This window comes from Acanthochromis polyacanthus, chromosome 7 (genome assembly GCF_021347895.1).
Source record: "Acanthochromis polyacanthus isolate Apoly-LR-REF ecotype Palm Island chromosome 7, KAUST_Apoly_ChrSc, whole genome shotgun sequence".
Lineage (NCBI taxonomy): Eukaryota > Metazoa > Chordata > Actinopteri > Pomacentridae > Acanthochromis > Acanthochromis polyacanthus.
The window spans coordinates 10,192,932-10,217,739 of record NC_067119.1 but is presented as its reverse complement, the minus strand read 5'-3'; the positions used below and the strand labels follow the sequence as shown (position 1 = coordinate 10,217,739).

The following is a 24,808-nucleotide window of genomic DNA, read 5'->3' as shown; positions in this document are numbered from 1 at the left end:
ATTTGGCACATTGAAATCCAGATCTAACGATATCCTTCAACTCAAAGTATCCCATTCATTCCCCCCATCACAGCAGCTTAAGTGCTGCCAATCAATGTAACAGCTGTGGATAATCTGTGTTAAAAGAGCTCATAAAAGCCAACAAACTGTCTGATCGATGGCCACGCTTTGAGCAAAAACGTCTATAATCGTTTTCACAGCAGGATTGATCCCGTTTCCTGTTAAGTACAGCATGTAAATTGGAGATGATTTGCAGTTTTGTCGCAGGATATTGCTCTCAATAACAGGTTCCTGCAGGCACTTGACCTCCGACAGGCGACCTTTAGATTTAGTAGCAGTGGGTGTAAAAATACAGTCCTGAAATACTCTGATTCACATTTTTCTGCTCCACACACACATGAAAACACTCTCCCTCGTGCTTTTAAAGTCAGCCTCATCTTCTATTATTCAAACACTAAAATCTCCATAACAGATCTGATACATTTTATTAAAACATAGCAGTATTTACAATGTACAATCACTGAATTATTCCATTTCAAGACACATTTAAAAGTGCTTTTTTTTTTTAAAGTGAAGTTTTGCTCTGAATAAATAAGAGATTCCATTTCCTGACAACAATACAAGAACAAACAACAGTAAAGCTGCAAATGTGCTCATCACCAGTACAAAATAAAGGAAAAAATGCTGAGGTTTTACTGTAATACTGCTACTCCTCTTTTCTTCTTTTTCTCTCCATGTTGTAGCAATTAAAATACCTTGTACAAAAGGGAAAACACAAAAAAAAGGAAACAAATCCTGACCTGATGCAATGTTTTGTGTCCCGCGGAAAAGGAAAATAAAAGGAAAGTGGTCTTCTTCTCCGCATCATGAAAAAAGTAACTCCTGTGTTAGCTTGGAGGCATCACCACAGTTTAGCTCAGCAGTCTGCAACGAAGAATCCGGCTGAGTGGAAACAGAAATCCTGCTGCCCCCCGAAGACTAGACTCCCAAACGGAGCAGATCGCTGACAGGACGTCCCAAAGGATTTGTTGGGGTTTTTTTTTTCTTTCACAATATCATCAGGGGGGTGATGATGGAGGAAAAGTGGTCGCAGCAGGTCAGCGGCTGATGGGAAGCTGCGGTAAAGAGATGGACGGATGGGTCAAGTGGCCCGGGGCGGCGAGGACGGAGAAGGGATGAGCTGCAAAACAAGAGAGGAGAAACAACATGAGATTGGGAAGCTAAGTGAGCAATTTGGTGTGATTTAGTGGAAGAAAAAGCTGCTGGTGACTGATAGAAAGCCCTAAAGAGACCAAATGAGGATTCAGAATTCATGTTTGTAAAGTTACAGTTAAGTATTCCAAACTTATAAATGCACAAATCCAATATTCATCTTAAAGATATGACTTACTTAGAGCCTCAATTTGCATCATAAAAAACACTTTTCCATCACACACTCTGTGATTTACAGCTTCATTTCACTAATGCAGCTAAAATGAAAGAAAACAGCTTCTCTTCTCAGTAGAAAAGAGCACAAAGCTGAAGTTCAACAGTGTCTTAACAGCAATGTTATGATGGAAAACCTACAAGTTAAGGGAAAAAACTGCTGTTTTTACGTGCTGTAGTGGATCTAAAGAACATAAACTGGCTGAATGTAAATAATTTACTGAAAAGTCTGTCATTTTTCCAGGATATAAACTTAAACTAAACTGCCAAACTCCACCTATGATAAATTGTCTGTCGCTGCTTTGTGAACAAATATTTTAGGGCGACTTGCAGCTGAATGGTTAAAACACAAACCTTGGTTAAACTCTGTAAGAAGCCTTTTTACTGTGATATTTTAGAAAACTGCTCGTGGTTTAAAGTAGAACACTGTGTTGCATTTTCTAAGATGATCACACCTTTTTAGATGACTGCAGCTGTCCACAAAATACAGTTTAGTAGAATATTTCCTAATAAAGTAGGAATAAGCTCAAGTTTGAGTTTAACTGCAGCACTGACTGGGTTTTATAATGCAGCAAATCAAACCTCTGAGTCTTGATTTGACAAGCAAACCCAGTGAAGTGATTGTGGAGTTAAAATGTTTGGAAATAGATGATCAAATGAGCTCTGATGGAAGCATTGAAAGCCGAATGTGTCACCCACAGCAGACCCGACACTCACTGTCCAGGTATCCGTGCAGGGCCAGCAGGTGTGGTCGGTCCGGGCTGCCGAACGGAGAATAGTGGATGTCGTCTGGCAGCGACGGCGGCATCCTGGACAGCGGAGCGCTCTGAGAGAAGCTGCTCTGAGGCGGCTGCTTTTTGTGTCGCGCACGGCAGTTCTGAAACCAAACCTGGGAAATAGTACAGATGATGTGAACATGGAAAGGGTCCAGGTTTCACTGTGGCTCCTCTCAGACTCTGTTTATTAGTTTGTTTGTCTAAAGCCAGGAGATGATTGCAGCGTGGTGTGGGATGATTTTACCCATCAGAGTGATGGTGCTGAATGTTTTCATTTTTAAGGTCTTACTGAGGAGTTTGAGTGTTTAAAAATGACTAAATTAGTCATGTGAAAGGACCAAATCTAAGGGGTCACGTAATTTTTAAAGGGAAAACAAAGAACAAAAAGGGAATATTACTTCAAATGTCTCCCCACATAGGTGTAAAAATCATTTAAAGTTGGCAATTTCAGAAGGAAAACCAGGCTATAGAAAGATAAAGCTGGATTTTAATGGATTACAAGCCAGAATAGTGGGAGCTAGTAGTCATAAAGGCGTTTAGAGATTATTCCAGCCTGTTTTGATGCTTAAAAAAATAATGGGATCAGTACCAACTCTCTATAATTTTACAAACTGATTAAAGCAAACTGCATATGATCCCTCAAAACACAAATAGTTTCAACTATCAGGGGCCTAAAAAGGTGGAAAAAAAAATGAAAAAAGAGTGAAGATTGTAGAAGTTTTAACTAAAAATAACTCTGTGGAACTGAAATGTTGCTTTTCCTTTCTTTTTTCTCTTGGTAATTATCTCCCAGCTCCTTTAATTAACCCTTCTGTTGTCTTCATTTACGGGCACCAAAAAATATTGTTTCCTTGTCTGAAAAAAAAAACAACAAAAAACCAAATTTATGAAAATGTGAGAAACTTTCAGGAAGAAAATTCCAATTATTCCTTAAAAGTTTCCCTTAAAGTTTTATTTTTAAAAAATCCCCCAAATTTGGCAAGAAAATTCTTGTAAATATATTCAAAAAATTAGTAAAAATCCTACAAATATCTGCAGTGATGACATGCATATCAGTAAAATTTCTAATATTTTCTTGAAGAACATTCACATACAAAATAAAAAAAATAGATTTTTTTTTTGTTGTGAATGTTCTTAAGAAATATTTTTAATGTTTCTTTTTTTCTCATCAAAAAACGTTCAAAAAATTTCCCAAAAATGTTGAAAATGTGGACATTAGAAGTTTCACTGCGATTTATTCCCCCCCCACACACACACACACACATTTTCAAACTTTAAAACGGGTCAATTTTGACCCTCAGGATGACACGAGGGTTCATTATTGATATAAGACGGTGTAAACTTCTTGGCCTACCTGAATGACTCGCCTGCTCAGTCCCGTCACTTCTGCCAGTTTCTGCAGCGTCTGAGCATCGGGGTTGTTGTCCTGAGCGAACTGAGTCTGCATCACCTGTCAGGACACAAAACCACATAAATATACATGCATATGAAACACAGCATTGTCTCTAAACACACACATCAGAGCGGCGTCTACCTGCAGCTGCTCGGCGGTGAACGACGTCCGCGCCCTCTTGGCTGGTTTGGGTTGGCAGTCCTGATCAGAGGGCAGCGCTCCTTCCAGAGTCAGCCCTGTGCCTGAACAGAAACAGCACAATCGCACACAAAAACAACAGCCACGAATTCAGTCATCAGATTGTGAAAATACACAAAACGGCTCAAAAGTAAAAGCTAATCTTTCTGCAGTAAAGAAAAAGTCTGTGTCAGGAAACTGAAGTTTTGTCCAAACAAGCCGTGTCGCATAATTAAAGTGTTTTCTTGCCAACAACCGCACAGTCCAAAGTGTTTAGATCATTATGGGCTGCACTTTCCTCCACGAAAACACAACAGAGTGCGAAAAATGCAGGGAAACGGGCTTTTTTTCCAGCTGTAAAATGATAAAGTGGGTGAAATATTGCTTTTGTTTGGAGCTTGTTCAGTTCAAAGCGATTCTTTTAGATGTTGCTGCAGGTTCGTTGCTTCATTTCACGGCTTTATTCTCACTCAAGAATTCGACAAACACCAAATATGAGTGGCTTATGCTGGAATTTATATCCGATGTAATGATGCATCCATAATGAGAAAACTTTCCGGCAATAAGAGCTTCACCTCTCATCACTGCAACAAAGAGCTGGACTGAGCTCAGACACAGTGAATCTGTTGGTCCACTTGAAGACGTGTTGGAAACTTGGAGCTCAAGTTGCCAGAATATTTTGCGTTACTGAGGCTCAAATACCAAACAGGCAAAGCCAAACTGCCCAAAAGCCCCTTGAATCGCTCCGTATCATTAGTTTAACTTGATCAATCATGACTGTGGGAAAATTTGCACCACTGAGGCAGAATATAAACCATGCTGGCTCCTCCATCTTGGACAGAGACCAAAAGTATTAGTTTACGTTGAGCTCATGATCTGTGAAGCTGGAGTTTTTTCAAAAATGGCTTCCATTTAAAGCAATTAACACAAAAAAAATCTCTCTGGCATTGTGCTATTATTCCACTTTTTAATTTTTTTCTTTACCGTCAGTAAGTCTGACGGTTATTTTCTTTGACGCTTGGAGCTCGACAGACGTATTTTGCATCCAAATTCACATCCATTCTTTTTGGTTGAATTGCTCTCAAAGCATTTACTGTAGCACATATTAAATAAAACCACAGGGCATGACCTATCAAACAGTGGTAGCTGCTTGTTTCTGGGAAGAAATGTTGAGTTTATATCAGATTTAACACCTGCACACAGCTGTGAGTTCATCTTCACATGTTTTAATCCGGTCAGAGTTGCTCATGTGTTCATATCTAGACAAGCACCTCTCTATGCAATGCAGTGGATGCAAACATTTAGCTGGTTTGCCAATTTAAGCGACTCTATGTCAAGATGAGGCACGTATTTTTCCCAGCATCATGATATTTCCACATTCCAGACAATCTCCTTTACATAGATATGTCTGTGGTCTGCATTTTTTTGGTGAGATACAAGTAAAAATACAACAATTCCATCATATAAAATGTTGATTTTCCTTCAGTTAAAAGGTAGTATATAAAATGTGGAAGCAAATGATGGAAAATCTGAATATCCAAGGTGGTTCTAAAGAAAAACAAGGTATTAATAGCTCTTATACCGAGCTATATGTAATAAAATTACCGTTAAACAGCCAAAAGCTCAAAATTAACAGTTTACTGAAAGTCCAGTCTACAAAATATCAAGTTAATATCTTCTTATCAACTAAAATACACAATAAGACTCCTTCTGTGAGACAGATCTGTACGATTCCTCCATAATGTTGTTCATGTTGCACATTTATTGCAGCTAATTGTGCGTTCAGATGACCAAAAGCTGTTTTCTCTGGAAGCTTGAAGCCTGCTGAGTCTGAACCGATAGAAACAATCTCCTCTACATTGTCATACAAAAATATATCTACTGTTATTTACAGGCATTTTTTTAGTGAGATATATGTAAAAATATGACAATCTCCTTCAATTTCCTCATTTAAAGGCTAATATACAAAATCTGGAAGCAAATGATGGAAAATCTAAACATCCAAGGCGGTTCTGAAGCAAAACAAGACATGAATAGCTCTTATACTGACCAAGATATGTAGTAAATACGTCAATATTAACAATTTACTGAGTGTACAATCTGCAAAATATCAAACTAATATCTTCTTATGTCTTGTTGTGTGACACCAACAGTCAAAAACCCAAAGATGATGCATTAATTATCATTTAAAAAACAACAACACAAAAACTACATGAAAATCTCACATTTGTGAAGCTAGTATCAGTATATTTCCATAAAAAATGATTAATTACTCATAAAGTTTGCTACTTATTGATGAATCAAGCTCTCATCCTTGCTAGCAGGTTTCTGGGGGTCTTAAATCTGCACCGTGAGGCTCAGCAAGGCTCCCAGCAACCTCAGAGGACAAAGCTTGTGATCTAAATTCATCAGGGATTCATGTTTGAAGTGAGTCCTACCGTTTTCTGCAGCCCTGCGCAGGTTGTCCAGCATGATGTCGTAGTGGCTGCGGCAGAGCACCCGGCCCTCCACCAGGCCGAACTCCTCCCCGGTCGACAGCTGCCTCTTGCAGGAGAAGCAGGCGAAGCAGGCCAGGTGGTAAACGCTGCCCCGAGCCCGGCGCACCCAGTCGCTGGCGTAAACCTGCCGGCCACACTGGGCACATTTAGTGCCAAACCTACTGTGAGGGGGGTAAGACAGGGGCAGATGAAGGCTGGCTGCAGGTTGTGGAGCTCAGGGAAAGCACGGTTAGTCCTTAATTCAACATTAAAACACAGTAATGAAGCACCTTATGGCAGAAGAGCAGCATGAATATCAGTGTTTTTGTGCAGGAGAGTGGGTTTTTATTTTTGGTGATATAATCTGGAGTCAGACAGCTTCTCTTTGTGCCAGAACGAAGTTCAGCTGCAGTTTTTAAACCAACAGATAACACACTGTCCTATATTGTCTTTTTTAATTGATCCGGCATCTCTTTTTGACTAATTTTGTTGCAAATTTGAAATTCTCTTCTACACATTGCAGCCTGTTGCACGAATGTCTTTATATATTCTGTATATGTTGTGCTATATTTATTTTTATTATTACTATTTTTTCTCTCTTTTTCTTTCTGTAGTATTTTATTATTCTCTTTCCTTATTTCTAGGGTGACACCAACAGCTGAAAGCAAATTCCTTGTATGTTGTGTTGATCATTAAAGCTAATTCTGATTAATCAATAATAGATCAACACATTTAATCTACACGAGGCCTTGAATTCAAAAAGCAGAGCAAAGCAGTTATAGAAGCCAAAATCTGGCTGCATTTTAGAGCAAAAACTAAAGATTTTGGATGATAAATCAAACTGAAACTGTTAAAAAAAAAAAAAAAAGAAGAAGAAGAAAGGCAGACATTCCTCCCAGTTTGTTAATTTGTGGCACAAGATAAACTAAAATACACAATAAGGCTCCCACTGTGAGAAAGAGCTGCAAAATTCCCTCATAATGTCGTTAATGTTGCACATTTATTGGAGCTAACTGTGTAACAAATTCACAATCAATCAAATGACCCAAAGCTGTTTTCTCTGGAAGCTGGAGCCCATTAGAGGCTGCTCACAATCTGTTCTAATGGTTTAACTTCTGGGATTGATTCTGCTTTCAGTAACACAACAGATTTTTCAATAATATTCAGATCAAACATCACCTTGGAGAGCAAAGATCAATTTACCATAAAACCCAGAAATGAATCAAATTACGTGCAGTGATTTATCACATGGACAAAATAATACTTAACTCATTAAGACATTGTTTGAGGTCTAATTCAATCTGAAATATTGCAAAACATCTCATTATCTCGCAAGTTTCTAAAAATATTCAATGATATTTCTGCGCACATTTCATTTGCCTGCGTGTTTTTTTTATTGATATAAAAGCGGATCCGGATGTTTTTAGAATACCGCAATAAAAGCATAACATTTACAAATGATCGTTTAAAAGAACAACAAAAAGAAACTATAATCAGTATCTTATGTTGCATCGATGCAGATTTTGCAGGAACAGAAATGTTCCACAAAAACGAGCCGGTCATATTATTTATTTATATTTGTCTAAAAATCTACTATTCATCAGCTTGTTTTGCCTCCAAAATAACAATATTAATAAAATAAAATTACATTTTAAGATATTAGCAGTTAAACTTCTAGTTTTAATAAAGATAATCTGCATTTGATTTGTTTGAAACAACGACTGACTTGGTGAAATTAAAGCGACATAAGGCAGAAAAAAAGAGAATCAGACCTTCTACAGAAATAAACCAACTTGAATTTGGAATTTAATAATTGGATTTGCGCAATTTACGAATTTTAATTTACGGCCGTAATTCACAATATAGTAATAAATGATTAAGTCAGGCCTCCTAGAAAAACAAAACCCTTCATTTTTAGTGCTGCGGCGACAGAACTAAATCCACTGGAGGTAGTTTTTCAAAATAAATGAACCGAGTTTCACATTTATTCACATTTCAATTTGACACGTATTTATTTATTGTTTTAGAAATTACTGCCTTAAAAACAATCAGTTAGCAGCTTTGCAACTGAAATACATAAATAAATAAAAGCACTCGGTGTAGGAAAACGCGGCTCTTACCTGAAATAATCCAGCTTGCAGTAGATTTCTTTGTTTTTCACGTAGCAGCTGCTGTGTTGGCGCAGAGAAGCTCTGCAGACTGAACACTCCAAACAGCCCAAGTGCCAGTTGAGGTTGTTGACCTGAAACACAGAAACACCCTCAGACTAAAGCAGCGACGATTAAAGCGCTGGAGCTCTTATTAGGATGCTTCACAGGGAATTTAAAAACTCAATTAATGTATATTTAACCTGTATTTATTAAGAGATTCTAAGAAAAACAGAAGGATTGCCTGATATATCTTATTTTATCCAGATTAGAAGTAAGCCGTACACTTAAGAATAAAAAGAGCTAAATAAATTGCAGTGTAGAGGTCTTCTAGTTTATATTTCTGGGGTTCTGTCACCTTCAGCAGGTAGCGATCGTGGATCTCCATATCGCAGCTGGCGCACTGGTTCTTGGCCGCCGGAGGAGAGCAGAGGCAGGCGGCCTCCGACGGGCTGGACTCCCCGGACTCCTTCTTCACCTCCGACTTAGACTGAACCGAAAAAAAGGAAAAAACACAACACACTTTTAAAGCAAATCTAAAATAATTTCATCACTTCCTGTGTATTTTTCTGTTTATTTCTAAGAGCAGATTTACAGAAAAATCCACACAAACATCCTGTGGCAACAAAACAATTTTCTATCATTTGTGTTCGCTATTAACTGTACATCCATCCACGCACAACATGCAATTTAAACCCTCTAACACACTCGTGTATCTCAGTTTAAACTGTTGCCTTGTGTGAACTCCAATCCGCAAATGAAAAGTGGACGAACGCAGTTTTGGCGTGTTTCTGCTCCATCTCCCTGCAGCTCCAGCCTCCTCCTGATCAAACCCTCCGCCAAAATAACGTTACACCGACAGGCAAAAAAAAAAAAAAGTTGACGAAGAGACAAACAAAGAAATGAAAAGGTTGCAAACCAAAAACTCGCCCAGATGTTTGTGACTCACCATTTTCGGGTCTTGAGCGCTGCCTATTTGGAGAGGAGACGGAGCTTGCTTTGCGCATTACGCATCTCTGCCACAACCCACACTATATCCGGTCCAAAACAACGAATAACGCTTTCTCCTGCATTTAAACCCTGGCAACAAAAGAAATTTTGATGCAATTAGAAGAGAGGGGGGTAAAAAAAAACTATATATAATCGATCATTCCTCTTGTGCGCAATAGGAGGCTGTATCCAGAGCGCAATCAAACGCAGTGAAAAGAAAAGGATGGCACTATATGTGCAATTAGCGCTGGATTGAAACGCTTCGCTTGATAAGAGGCAACCCGAGTGTCAATTTCACGTGTCAATCAAAAGAAGGCAACCGAGCCACCAAGCTAAGAGAGGAGGAGAAAAAAAACAGAAGCAGCGCATCCTAATTTCAATAGCTGTATAATCGAAAATCGAAAAATCTCCAAAGTGAAGAGGCTCAATTGGAGATCGGTCTATTCATAATAGACAATGCGCGCAAACTGCAGCTGATCTTGAGACATAAAGGAGCTTGATTGTCTCTTTCTCGTGATGGACCCATTTAAGTACTCGAGGCTCCCCTGCGTGATTACAGCTGCATTCATAAAGTGCCAAAAAACGCGCGTTTGGGTGGCAATCCGGACTGCGTGTTGTCCTTCATTTACCGAAATTAACAGGAATGCAAGATTATGTTAATTACCAGCTACGGTATAAATATTGGAGGCAGCAACATGAGACGAGACGGCCTGAGAACATATACTTCCTACAGAGAAAACCTCCCAAAAGCTGCGCAAACATCGTCCAGTCAAAGTTTCTCCAGAACATGGCAAGGAGAGAGAAATATCCAGACAATTCCAGTCCGTGCGTAAAAATGCAGTAATCCAACTTTGTGGGACTGGGAGTGGAAACCAGTGGCACCAGCGTCCCTCCCAGTACTGCTGCTCTGCCCGCCTCAGCTCCGAGTTTTACACCCAGACAGGATGTGATGCTGCACGCTGGGCCAGCAGGTTTTACCCTCCTCTGGCACAGACACATTTAGATTTACAGCATGAATTCATAAAAAAAAGAGAGACGAGTAAACAGCCACTAATTAACTCCTCTCTGCAGATTTGAGGCCACTTTATTGGAACCACTTCCTTATCAGCGCTGATTGTAGAGTTGGTGCCGGTGAGAGGTGTTAAATGATGTTAATTATCCATCATATAGAACTTCTTTTCTGCTCTTCCTTCCATGTTTGCAGCCTCGTCTGCTTTTTCCCTGCAGATCTGATGAGTCCAAAGCTGTGGGGGTTTTGGTTTTTTTGCCGAAAAGTTCCTCATTGTGTTACTTTTCCCACTAAACAGAAGCATTCGTTATGTTCTAATCCTAAAAAATAAGATTATTTTGTTAATGAAAACATTTTTTCTGCATCCTGAGAGCTGCAACAACGTGATATTAGATTCTACGTCACTGCTATTTCAAAGCAAAGTTCAAGCAAAAGAAGCAGAAAAGATGCAGTGCAATGTGGAATAGCCAGAACATCCAGCTGGCAGGGAACGTTCCCACAACATTATCGGCAAGTTCTGGTGATTTTTTTTTTCAAGAAAATGTTTCAATCAAATGTTCAAAGAAGAATTTTCATTTCCAGTAATGTCCATTTGAAGTTAATACAGCATTTCATCATAACCGTTCAGAAGATGTTGTCAAAAACACAAATTGTGATGGCCGTGCCCACAGCCACACAGAAAGTCCCAGCAGTCAGTCACTCACAAACATTATTTTCACATGTTTAAGTATTTTTTAGTTACAGTCATTTAAATTATTACACACAGTTGTTTAAATGATTTATTAGCATGCACATTTAGTTTACATATTGCATTATTTGGTTTTGTTGGTAGTTTCTTTTGTTTGAGTTACCTGATTGCGGCATGGAATCCTGGTGTGGGCAATCAAAGGATGAGGCGAAGGGCGGAGCAGACCCTTGTGCTGGGGGCCCTCAAGTGGACCGCACCAAGAAGGGCTACATCATAGGGGGAATCACGGTTCTGTTTAGCTGGTTTTGTTTGCTGTATATGTAGGTTCCCCCTGTGTGTGGGTGTGGTCTGTCCCATTGGTATATATGTTGCCTGGTGTCTCATGCTGAGGAGGTCTGTTGTTTGAGTTGTTTAGGTTTTGTCACTTTTATTTTAAGTAGAGTTATATTTTGTTGGCCTTTCTTTTAAGGGCCCTATAGTTCTGATTTAATTAGTTTTGGTCATTTGTTTGTAAAAGTTGTTTTTTTGAAAATAAGTTCTTCTTTTTTAAATTTTAAACCTGTGTCATTTTGCGTTTGCTTGGCCCACGACATTTGGTGACCTCAGAGCCATGCAGAGAGGAGGGAAAAGTGGAAGAGGAGGACGAGGAGACACTCAAAACCGCACAACAGTACTGGAAGCACAGATAGAGGATGAAGAGGAGAATGGAGCTTCTAGAGGGGTGGATAGCACTGAGGACCAAGGCAAAGAACCAACACTCTCAGACCTGGTTTCCCTTCTTCGTTCCCATATGGGGCAGCAGGAGGCCTGAGAGGCCAAAGAGAAGGAGGAAAATGCCCGGCAAGAACAGCGCTTCAGAGCATTCCAACACCAGTTCCAGCTTCTGCAGTCGGAAGTGCACGAACCCACCACCCCAGTCCCTGATTCTCGGCAAGGTGAACTTGAATTACTGGACCCTGACCTTTTGGAAGTCGCTGTCCCTCCACAAGCTGCTCCCACCAGTGAGACTGTTACTTATCCTCAGCACACATCAGGTCAGTTTCGCTCTCATGAGCCTAGACTGGAGAAGCTGTCAAATGATGATGATGTTGAACATTTTTTGATTACTTTTGAACGTATTGCTCTAGCTTGCCGCTGGCCAAGAGATGACTGGGTTTCTCATCTTATACCATTACTTACTGGAAAAGCTAGAGGTGCATATGTTCATATGGATATTGATGATTCTGTTTATGATAAAGTTAAAGTAGCTATTCTAGACAAATACAATATAAATCCTGAGACATATCGCCAGAGGTTCCATGCTCTTGATGTGCATCCTGATGAAAATCCAAAGGAGCTGTATGCATGGTTGAAGGAGTTATATGGGAAGTGGATTAATCCAAAAGGTAAAACAGTTCAGGCGACTGGTGAAATTATAATTTTGGAGCAATACTTGAGAATGCTTTCTCCAGAGTTGCAAGTCTGGTTAAAAGAGCCCAATCCAAAGTCTGCAGCTGAAGCTGCTAAGCTTGCTGATGTGTTTGTGGCTGCACGGAGAAATGGGCAGCCATGGAGTTACTCCTCATGGGAAAGGAGGGACAATCACAAGCCAACTCCTCGGTAGCAGCAAAAATCAACCACAGGTGTGAGTAAGTCTCCCTGGTGGGAGAATCGGGCAACCAATATGTTTTTAAAACCTCCTGCTAAGAAGCTAATCTGCTATCTGTGTGGAATGGAGGGTCATACAAAACCAAGATGTCCCCAGAATTAATCCAGGGTGACCCAAATGTGTTTTGTGCCACGGAATGTTGGAACTGGAGCCAAATTTGATTCATGTGCTAAAATGACCTCGGTTGAGATAAATGGTAAAACCCTAAAAGCACTCATTGACTCAGGCAGTGACCAGACCCTAGTGCACAGGCATTTTGTACCTACAAATTCTATCAGCCTTAATGAGACTATCCCTGTTTGCTGTGTACACGGAGATGAAAAGCCATATCCAACAGCAGACATGTACATAAAGGTGGAAGGACAGATTTGCTTCTTGAATATTGGTATTGTTGATAATCTGCCTTTTCCTGTTGTGCCTGGTCGAGACCTGCCTGTATTGTTTGATTTACTGGATTCTGGCCACAGATGTAATGTGGCAGTGACTAGAGCTCAAGCTACAACGTTGGAGGAGTCATCCCAGATGCTTGGTACCCTGCCTTTCTACGATGCAGACTTGGAGACGGCACCTGGGAAATCTCGTAAGTCATGCCGACAGAGACGGCAAGAGAAATTTCACCACACTGTTGTAACACTATCTTCTAGCCCTGAGCCTGAATTGCACTTGGGTTTCCAAATCCGAAACAATGTCGTTGAAATGCAACAAAGTGATCCTACATTGGCACCTCTTTTGCAGAGAGCTAAGGATAAGAAACAAGTAGTGGACTTGGTTTCCTGCAGCAGTGAGGTCTTCATCCTGAAAGGTGGTATCCTTTATCGTCAGCAGGGATCAGACATGCAACTGGTGGTCCCTGGAGCAGCTAGAGAAACTGTGTTGACCCTGGGACACTCTGTTCCTTGGGCTGGCCATCTTGGAAAACACAGAACTTTTGCTCGAATTAAAAACCACTTCCATTGGCTTGCGTAAAGATGTAGCCCAGTTTTGTAAAAGTTGCCCTCAGTGCCAGAGGACCTCCCCCAAAATCCCCTCCAGAGCCCCACTCCAGCCCCTGCCAATTATCAGCACCCCATTTGAGCGACTGGGAATGGATATTGTTGGTCCTGTTGAGGAGTAAAGCTGGTAACCGCTATATGCTTGTAATGGCAGACTATGCTATGAAATATCCTGAGGTTTTCCCTTTGAAGTCCATAAAGGCAAAATCGGTAGCTTTTTGCCTTGTGCAGTTATTTTTAAGGGTTGGTTTTCCTTGTGAGATCCTCACAGACCGTGGAACTAACTTCATGTACACTCTTAAAACAGGTCTATCAGTTGCTGGGTATTAGGAGTCTGAGGACAACTCCATACCATCCTCAAACAGACGGCCTCACTGAACGCTTCAACCAGACTCTGAAACAGATGTTACGAAAATTTGTGAATGATATTGGTCATGACTGGGATAAATGGTTGCCCTACCTCCTCATCGCATATCGAGAAGTACCTCAAGCTTCCACTGGTTTTTCTCCCTTTGAATTGCTGTTTGGTCATGAAGTGAAGGGTCCTCTCGCCTTACTCAGAGATTTGGGAGGGCGATCAGACTGGAAAGGAGGCTGTTAATGTCATATCTTATGTTGTGTAGATGCGAGATCGACTGGAAAAGATGAGTGAACTTGCTCAATCCAACATGGCAGAGGCTCAGCAGCATCAAAAGGTCTGGTATGATCGATCAGCTCGGCAGAGGTCCTTCAATCCTGGCCAAAAGGTGCTCATACTCCTCCCTAGTGACGAAAGTAAGCTGTTGGCAAAATGGCAAGGACCCTTTGAGATCCAACAGAGAATGGGACCAACCACCTACAAAGTGTCCACCCCAGGTCAGTCCCGCTCAAGTAGGGTGCTGCATGTGAACCTACTGAAGGAGTGGGTGGAGAGACCTGAAAAGAAAGCAGAGGTATTGCTGATCAGGAGGGTCCTAGAGGATGAAGAGGTGGAGGAGCAGTACTTGCCTGTAGCTGCTTCCCTGGAACTGGATCTCAGCCACCTCCCTGTACCGCCATATATTAACAAAGGTGGAACAATGTAGCTGCAGTGTTCTAGGGATGTTTTGGGGACGTTCTTGAGGAACACATTGCAGAACATTCTTCTATAACAGAGTTCCACAAAGGCAAAAGAAGGCTGTTTGCAATATAACATTAAAGAAGAATGTTACTGAGACCTCAGATGACAGAACATTCTTTCTAAGATGTTCCTGTGATGTAGTAACAAAGGTGGAACATTGTGGCTGCAATTTCCTGACAATGTTTTGCTGATCTTGAGGAACACATTATAGAACGTTCTTCTATAAAACAATCTCAGTATTCCATGATAACAAAATGAAGAGCTTTCTCACACCAAAATCAAAAAATATTTTCCAGATGTTACTGAGGCCTCAGAAGAACATTTTTTTTTCTAATACAGAACTTTTTGTAAAGTTCCTGTAATTTGATTTATTAAATGTGGAACATTTAGTCTTTTTGTTAAGGGAACCTTACATGATGTTCTTCTTTAGGACAGTTCCACAATGATAAGGGAAGTTTTTGATACAACTTTTTAAAAAAAAATGTTATGAGACTTCAGACAGAACGTTCTTTTTCAGATGTTCCTATGCAGAGATATATGAACCAAAGTGGAAGATTATAGCTGCAGTATTCTCAGGATGTTTCGTTGATGTTCTCAAGGAACACATTATAGAACAATCCTCTCCAAAGAGCTTCTCTTCATGTCAGTAGTGTTTGGGTTTCTGTAAATATTCAATTGGGTTGAGGTCAGATTACTGTGAAGGAAAGTCAGTGACACTCTTTGTTTATTTAGTCTTCAAGCCAAAGCTTTAAAGTTCATTTTGGTTTCTCATCCTGCTTTAGTGTTTCTGCACAACGATGCAAACCAGACGATAGAGAACATCTCTGAAGAACGGAGGGCTGCTCCTCCTCAGTAGAAGATTTGGTGCAGGTGTCCTCAGCAGCAAGACAATTACAGTGATTCAAATATACACAGACATCAGAGATGCTATAGCTGGGAAATCATCAAACCAGCTCCCTTTACCCAACAATGGTGTAATTTAGTAGTTAATTTTCATTTCTGTTTTCTTGGATTTCATGGCCTTGCTCATCTTTAAAAAGCTTTGATATCACTTTACTGGCCATGTCAAAGCAACAGAGGTGTCTGTAATTCAGCTTTGACTTGTCAAAACAATAATTGCAGATATCCTAAACATCATTACAGCTACTCTGAATTGTTGTGTGTTACGCTGCTCATATGAGCCTTAACCCAACTTTTGAACAAGCGTTAGTAGAAGTAGGTTAAAGGTGGTTTCTGCAGTGAATAAAAATAATAGGAAGAGCTTATCAGTAAGAGGTTTGTGGAGAATGAGAGCTTCATTCATCAGAGACTTGTGGTCGAAATTTAGTTGATCTTCAGCCTCAGGCTTGCCATATGCGGTTACAATTTAATAGCTAGACTGGATATGTAATGCAGATATCTGTAATTGAATTCATCCCAGCCAAAAAGAACATTTCAGTCATTCTTCTTAGGAGAAATGACGTCATTATGTTCAATTTAACAGCAGAGGTCCACAATGTAAAAGTGATTCTTAACTCTTCTCCCTTTGTCAGTGCCAACTTAGAAAAGCTCTATTTGATATGAATGACATCATGAAGGAAGTCTTCCCGTGGGAAGAAGGCTTCACTCAAAACACCTCCAGAGAGGCAATAAAATGACCATAAGTAAAGGTTTCCATGAAATCAATGAAAATTTAATTCCTATTGATCACTTAAAAAGCATCTGTAACAGCACAATTACATCGTCTCAGTCTCTTTGTATTGTCAGTGTAACGCACTTCAGCAGCTCTGTGCATTAACTGTAATTACCAGATGGAGGGGGGTCAGCTGGAAGTGGACTGGTCAAGATGCAGGAGGACTTAAAGGAGGGAAGAGTGTCATTTCACCTCCATTATCGCTGCTCTTTAGCGATGCTGTGCAAGGACCAGTTTGGACCATATTCTTGACTGGTTTCGACCAGTTTCCGACCAATGCAGAGTGGATTTAGTTCGCTGATGTCAACACAAGTGTTTTTAGACGGTTCAAGCATAACTTGAAAAGCAGCACTGATTTTTCATTTCACTCAGGACACAAACCTCAGTTTCCAGAGTGAAGGTTTTATGTTTGACCCCTTCATCCACCCCAACCTCGACCGTATGTTTACTAAAGCTATCAAGGTAGATTTTAACCATTAAAGAAGCTAAAAAAGATTGATTTCATCCCTAAAAACAACAAACGGCAAATATTTTGACCATCTGAACACCTGTAAAACTGCATTAGGTTCACTATTTACATCTGATAAAAACTAAGAAAATATCATAAGTTAATAGTTTCATGCACATTAAGAAAAAGGAGATTTTAAAACTAGAATCAAGGGAGAAAATGCCATTATCTGGTCATGACTAAACATATTTAATTAGAATTTGGATTATTTAAACACCTGAAACTCTACACCTGTATATATGGACAAAAAGTCCCCAGACATGTTTGTTCTTGAGTATATAGGCCTTATGATCATTACCAAGTGACAGAAGTTTTGAGCATTTGTAGTTTCATGACAAGCTCGGATGCAAATGAAAACAGTGATGCAATCAAAAGCTCCACAACAAGCAAGTAAATGAGCTTTTCGTGCAGATTATTTTCTCAACCGCTATTCAAGAATGAGGCTATCTAGAAAAATGTGCATTATGCAACAAGTTTAGTTTTTTTCATACATGTGTGGCTTCTCATTTCCCTGCACCTCACCCTCACAGCATTTCCTCTTCAGAAATCTGGCAACATGAAGCGAACGTCCACCTCTGGACAAACACCTGAGGATGGGTCCCCTGATGCTTCCTGATCAGCTCCGTGGATGCGACAGCGCTGCTACACACACAAGCAACCAGCAGTTAGACACAAACCGTAGCACATGCTAAAGCTATTAGACTCATCCAATGGGCCCCGGAGGAGCGTTTGATGGCTGGTATGTCAACAATGTGTGACGTCCGCTGGCTGTGGAGGTGCAGCGAGGTTCAAATGAGGGCGAAATCTTATTCACAGAGCTGAATGTTGGGAAGCACCGGGCATGAAGGCGGGGTCCTTTGGCCAAAACTTAAAAACAATGCTTGCACAACATATTGGCCTTCACTCATGAAGATTATTTGTTCAAGTCTGAAAACTGGAGGATGTTTTTCTCAGCCTTCATGGCAGCCATTAAGCTTGTAGTTCTCTTATAGTGGTTTCAACAGCAAAGAGAAGTGTGCAAAACTGTGTGGGTGCAAAGGAAGCAATACTATTGAGGTTTATTCTGGTATATGGTGATATTTGCAGAGCTGATGACGCTGTTCCAGTGATAGATCAGGCAGCTTTGTCAAACACATTCTGGATCAAAACTTGGAGTCTTCAAAAGGGTTTTCAAGAAAGAGTCTTCAGTTTGTTCAATACAGAGGCTGTAAGAACAAACATGAGCACAGTCTCCCTAAGCCTAACCCAGTACGTGTATTTATTCTTTATTTCAAACTCTGTTTAGACTATATAGTTACTGTATGGAGGTTTAGTCATTAATTGCATTGATTCCTCACTGGTAGTTATTTTGCAATACATGAGTGGTTCATCTTCACTTTAAGTCTATATGTGTTGAATGTACTCTAGAAAACGGAGGAAATGGGTACAAAACTTGATTGAACTTAAATGTTGTAAGCGCTGAAACTGATATTAGAAGTTAAATACACTAAATGTGAAGTTGTAAGACAATTTAAAAAACTGTAAGTTTGATTTCCAGGGTTTCATGTGGAACAAACCTAAGAAACCAATTCTGTAAAAACTTTAAGAAAGGGATTTTCTGTATCAATATTTTTCTTCAGAATCCGTTTCTGGTTTGAATATGTAGCAGCTGAATTTCTCCAAGATAACAAAGTGACATTGTGTAGCCTACACTAGTTTTACAGTGTTTGAGCAGAGTCATAGGTTGGGCTGCCATGACTGGGAAGTGGTGGAGAGAAATATCTTTTAATACAGGCTATGAGAGAGATACTGCCAGGAACTACATAAAACTATACATTCTAGGGAAAGAAATGGTGCAGGGTTACATCTAAGCCAATTTCAGGCAGAAATAGAAAGACATTTTTGAATATGTAACTATGAAAAACAGAGATGAGCTTTTAGAGGCTAAATCAACAACTGCTGAGGGACATTTAAAAATACTAAGTCAATACTGACTTTTGGTTTCACACAGTCTCCTAAGTGAAGGTTTTGTATTTGACCCATTCATCCACCCCAAACTCATCCTTGTGTGGACTTGGTCGCTATTTATGCTACCTCACCTGACTTTCTGACCTAAAGCTTCACTGGCAAAAAACTCAAAAGGGAAACTTCTTAGTTTTGGCAAACACAAAATCCAGAGAAAGACTAATAACATTACATTGTATTGTTCAATTATCCACAAAAAAACCCATCATTCTACCTTCAACAATATTGTGATTGCCATTAAAAAGTAAACATTAATGGGGCTCCTTTACATCTTGTAGAGTGTTACAGCCACAAGCAGTTGTGTGCTGTCCTGTTGTTTGGGTGGTGTCCTGTTGAGCCTTTGTGTTGGGAGATTCCAGTCATGGCAGCCCAACCTATGACTCTGCTCAAACACTGTAAAACTAGTGTAGGCTACACAATGTCACTTTGTAATCTTGGAGAAATTCAGCTGCTACATATTCAAACCAGAAACGGATTCTGAAGACAAATATTGATACAGAATTGGGAGATTAGTTACTGATGATCAGAAATCATTGCACCATAGAATGTGTCCATTTAATATAGATGTACCCACAAACTAAATGACCTTTGCTGAGCACAGGCGTGCGTTATGCATGTGTACGTTATGTACAGATACCGAATCACATCTCCTAAATATGTAGCAGGCGGCGGGAATTGATGGGACTCAAACACCCCCACAATTTAATAAATTTTTCCTTTTATCATTTCTGACCATTAAGTCCCGATAAATCTGCAGCGGTGGATTTGTAGTAGGATCACAATCACGTGATCGTCAGCAGGCATCTGATGTAGTGTTCACTTGTCGTAGTTACAGTGACGCTGTGCCGCTATCTTGCAATGACACAGAAATCTTTAACAAACCTGTAGATCCAGACTATAAGCTGCACCAATGCCAAAATCTAATCAGTTGTTCCCTGTGTCATTTCTGATCTTCCCTGAAAAGTTCATCCAAATCTGTTTGCCTGTTTTTGACCAATGTTGCAAACAGACAGACAACAGACAGACAAACCCGTTCCTTAGCGGAGGAAATATACCTACATTTGACAGTAACGCAATCAAGCTTAAATCATTCATGTACATTGTTTAATTAGATGTGAAACTGTTGAGTGTGAGGACTTTAGAACAGCCAACAGCTGCTGGGATGGTGACAAATGTTAATTTCACTCCTACGTCTTAAAATCATGCAATAATTACTTCCAACATCAGAACGCTCTCTCATCGCTGAAACCTGTTTTTGTTTTCTTCAATCAGCGTCTTGCTCTGAGCGACAGCATCCGACATGGACACAGTATTTTCTGCCAAACTTGGACCAGCTGCAGTTAGTTCATGTGAAAGAAATTTGTTTCTGCAGATTTGCTCTTCTTTGGTTTGTAGTGAGTCTGGAGTTCACTTCCACGAAGCTCAAGCACAAATCAGGATTTAGCACTGGTTGTCATGTTGTCTATGAAATGTGATTAAAGTAAAGCCCCTTGATGCAGAGTATGGTAGAGTTCATGATGATCAAACTACGAATAAATAATCCAAAAATGTGCTTGCTAGTTGCCCAATTGCTCAAAAATATTCACATCTCATATCTGAAACTAGGCTAAAAACATGAAACATGACTAACCATAATTCTCAGGCTCATTTATTATGTTTGTGCAAAAACATATCAGTCTATTTTTGTTCATATCATATTTATGCAGCAAAATTTGATGGATTATTCTCAATTAAACATAATTTGTCTGCAATCTGTCCACAACCGCCAGTGGTCACAGCAACACACAGAGCTGAAAAAGGCACAAGAAGCGTATTTGTCACCTAAAACTAAACTTGTCTTGTTACATGTCAACTGTTTTGCTGTAAAAGCTTCATTTTGGAATAAAGCCTCATTACAACAGCTTGTGGTCACGTTGGGATCAGCTGTGGTCCTGAACAAACCAGGAAATTACAGACAGTGAATTTAGAAATAGTGACATGATAATGATAATGGTACAGATCCACTGTTACACACCTGTATGTACTCACACACTCTGCTGCAATAACACAGCAAACATACAGTACACATGTATTATCAGCCAGTCTGATCTGTTTGGCTGCTTTCATCCCAAATCTGTTTTGTTCATTTGTTTGTTTAGTTGTCCAGTTTACTAAACAGAGACACTATGACATCTTGCATTAATTCTTCCTATTTAATAGTGTTTATCTGTCTTGTTCTTGTTGAATGAACAAAAACATACATTTTTGATTGTGGGATTACACAGTTAAAACATGAACAACAATGTCCTCTTTTTTCTGCAGTTCCTCTGGGCAAGTTGCAGACAAAATGCAGCGAGCGAGATTCATTCCTCTTTCTTCCAGGGGTTACACGTTACAGAGAACCAGCACAAAGTCACGTTACGGCGATGACTGATGCTCTGCTTGGCATGCTGGCTGGAGGAAAATGTTTGGAGAAGGGTGGAGCGAGCCCTAAACGCAACACTGAGGTCTTATCTTGTTTCTGTAGAACTTCTGCCTCGGCAAGTCCGTGTGAATATTGTTAGATGTTGGAGATAAGAGCAGGATCACAGGCCGGTTCTGTGTGAGAGCAGGGTTAAAATATTCACTGCTGCAGCTGTCGTGTACCTGCTTTACCAGCTGATTTTAGACCAGGGGTACCTCGGGGGTAAATCGGCAGTCAACAGGGTGGAATGTGGAAACCTCAACATTTTCTACTAAACACAGAAGTTACGACTTACTTTAAGAAAGCAAAATATATTCTTATATTCTGAGAGAATGGGGAAAAAATTGCTTCAAACCTGGGTTAATGTTCATTTTTCCACAGTAACACATTAGAAATGAATGCATTGCTGCATTTATAATAGTGTGTAAAGCTGTAATGTGACATATTACTGTTCCTAAACTCAGTCATGACATTACAGCTGCTAACTACTTTTATTTTGAGGCAGTATCGTTACTGCCACTTTGATTCTTTCAGACATTCAACTGAGCCTTTCTCTCGTCACAATAATCTTCTGTGAAGTTATCTTAGAGCTTGTTTTCATCGACTTTTCTGTCGGCTTTGTGGTCATACTGTGTTAAAGAACATAAACTAATCATCTATATGGTCTTGCTATTAAGGCAGGGATTTGTGCTGATATTTTGCCATACATCAGGCTTCATGTAATTCTGTTATCTCTGAAATATGTAAATGTTCCAAAGTATTGCAGAAGTAAATATAAATAGAATGTGATTAATACAAATAATTACTTTCTACATGTTCACTCTGAACCCCAAGACCTGATAGCGGGTTTAAAAGGCTTATTTTTTTTTTGTTTTGTTTTTAAAAAGCCAAAATTTCACCATTTATCAGAACCAGAAACTAAAAATAGGATCATCAAAATTTTCTAATTTCCTATGATGCTTGAACAAATTATGTGTGACGTGGTTCTGTCAAGAATATGAACCAAATCTAAGCTTAAAATTCTGATATTTCATTAAATTCATTATACTCTACATGCCTCACTCAAAATGTCACCAGAAACAAACCTTTAGTAGAAACCAGACTCTATAAAACAACGTCAAAAACAAAACCTGTGCTGTGCAACGCAGCTGAGAATCCATGCGACCGACAGTCATGTGGCACAATGTGTGAACAGAGAGGACAAGTATCTAAATGAATCAGTGAGACTGAGAGGAAAATAAAATAATACCTGATAAATGAAATGAAAGCAGCATGGCTCAAAAACAGTATACAGAGGTGGGTTTTTAGTTGGTGGAAGATATGTTCTGGATGGTGAAACATCCTTGAAGGGTTGATGCACAAACTAGAGGTAAAAACACAGAGTTCATAACAGCAATAAAAATCCATCCATCATCTATGCATTCTTTAATCCTCATTAGGGTTGCGGGAAGCTGGAGTCTATCTCAGCTGACTTTGGGGGAAAGGAGAGGAAACCCTGGACAGGCCCCCAGTTTATCACAGGACTGCACAGAGAGACAAACAATCACACCTACAGACAATTAAGAGTACCAGTTACCCTCAACATGTTTTTGCACTGTGGGAGGAAGCTGGAGAACCTGGAGGAAACCCAGACGCGCACAGGGAGAACATGCAAACTCCATGCAGAAAGAACCGGGGATCTTGTAGCTGCAAGGCAACGATGCTAACCACTGTCCACTGTGCAGCCCAGCAATAAAAATATACATAAAATACTGATAGTGAGTAGAGCTACCATTGTTTTCCACTGGTGACATCATGTGTGGGCATTTGGAAATAATGTTGCATATATTGATTCCATATATTTTCAATTGAAGTAAAATAAATACTAAAAGAAATTCAACTTTAGTTCTTAATTTTTTAAAATGATTTATGGCATAAGAACTGTGTCATATTGCACAGAGGACATTTCTGAGTTCTCTCTACTTCTAGTCATGTATGTTGTTTCCCTTGAGGTGAAGGACTTTATATTGCAGAGAAAAAGGAGCCCACAGTAAGTAAAAAATGTGACAGGAGCAAATAAACAGCCAGAAACTGCTTAATATACAGAATGTTGAGAAAAATAATGCATTACTTTAAAAAAAAGCAGCAAATGATGTGTAACACTTTTTTATTATTATTAACAGCCCCATCAGTGATTACCACATCATTACTCTTAACGGTAATAATGTGGTTTATAACAGCTACATTTGGAAAATGATGGATGGTGCCATTGAAAGGCTACTAGAGCTCACATAGGGTCAGAAAAAAAAAAGGCTGGGAACAATTGCTGAAAGACAAAAGTGTCCACTGGATGTTTGTTTAAATCCTCCTTTGTGATGTGGGCAAAGAAAAATTTCAAGGGGGTGTAGCTGCTGAGAACGTGAAGATACATGAATAATACTAGAAAAACTGAGACACTGAGCTGCTGCCAATGGATGTTTGCCTATGGGAGCTTGTTGCAGATCAGTTTGACATTAGAAGACTCACCATCCAGCAGCGTCCAACGTTCAACAGGCTGAGATCAAACCCATCTAGATTACAGTCCTGCAGCCAAGCTTTCAACAAACAAAGGAAACGGCACATTACACCATCCCTCTCTCTGAACAGTTGCATTGGAGAGAGAGAGAGAGAGAGAGAGAGAGAGAGAAAAAACCCCTCTCCAGTTATTTAACAAATACAAGTTTATTTGAAGTACAGACAAAGAAAAATGAAGGGCTTTTTTTTCCTGGGCTTGCACTCCATATGACAGCAATTTGGGAGCATTGTGTATTTTGGCCCAAGCGTGTGGTCTATGATAGATGACAGGAGAGAAAATCACGAGCCGCTGGCTTGCGCACAGACATGCAAATTGCTTTCAGCTGATTGCCGTATTCTCCTTGATATTTATCAAGTGCATTACAGCATGCCGCTTTATTTACAGACAGGAAGCAGCTGATCAATTCCACTACAGAAGAGCTGATGTTTTTTCTTCTGCTGTAGGTAAAAATATAAACCTCAAGTAGCCAATGTGAGCTTAAATGCAGATTGTTTCCTCCAGCACAAAAGAAAACATCTAGAGAAGCCAAAGTCTCAAAATTATCCAAAATGTACATCAAATTTTGAAAGAACACATCTTACCATGTTAGTACGTAAACCTGGGCTAATCGATTTAATTTTTTTTGGCCAGTTGGGGGCAGCACAAACAACCCGTCAAAATAACTGTCTTTCTATTTACACATCTAACACTTACAGAGAAACATTAGCATTTATTTTAAGAAGCATTTGGGTCCACATGGTGAATGTAATGCCAAAATTCAATCTCTTTTTGCTCCGTTTTTGGGCTCTACCAGCATCTGAGAGACA

At 39.8% G+C, this 24,808-nt stretch overlaps 1 protein-coding gene across 4 annotated transcripts; it reads right to left on the bottom strand.

Moving 5' to 3' along the window:
* Window positions 1-468: 468 nt before the first annotated feature.
* LOC110945268 (LIM/homeobox protein Lhx6-like) lies at window positions 469-18,466 on the bottom strand. Of its 4 annotated transcripts, none has more exons than XM_051951171.1 (9): window positions 17,524-18,466; window positions 9,345-9,475; window positions 8,754-8,885; window positions 8,369-8,490; window positions 6,210-6,430; window positions 3,736-3,836; window positions 3,556-3,651; window positions 2,143-2,314; window positions 469-1,180 (listed from the first exon to the last, which is right to left on the bottom strand). In XM_051951171.1, exons 2-9 carry the CDS (start codon window positions 9,345-9,347, stop codon window positions 1,098-1,100), a joined length of 930 nt encoding a protein of 309 aa, XP_051807131.1. In that variant the 5' UTR covers window positions 9,348-9,475; window positions 17,524-18,466; the 3' UTR covers window positions 469-1,097. The 4 variants fall into 4 exon arrangements, with proteins under 4 accessions (XP_051807131.1, XP_051807130.1, XP_051807132.1 ...); XM_051951170.1 differs by lacking the exon at window positions 17,524-18,466 and adding an exon at window positions 10,050-15,016; XM_051951172.1 differs by lacking the exon at window positions 17,524-18,466 and having other exon boundaries at window positions 6,210-6,427; window positions 9,345-15,021.
* Between the last annotated feature and the right edge of the window lie 6,342 nt (window positions 18,467-24,808).

Bases quoted from the DNA above. Each gene is read 5' to 3' on its own strand.
- LOC110945268 (XM_051951171.1), bottom strand. The intron at 6,431-8,368 runs GTAAGAGCCGCG...CCCCCCTCACAG, and splicing joins TGCAAGCTGGATTATTTCAG to TAGGTTTGGCACTAAATGTG. The intron at 3,837-6,209 runs GTAGGACTCACT...GTTTCTGTTCAG, and splicing joins GCGCAGGGCTGCAGAAAACG to GCACAGGGCTGACTCTGGAA.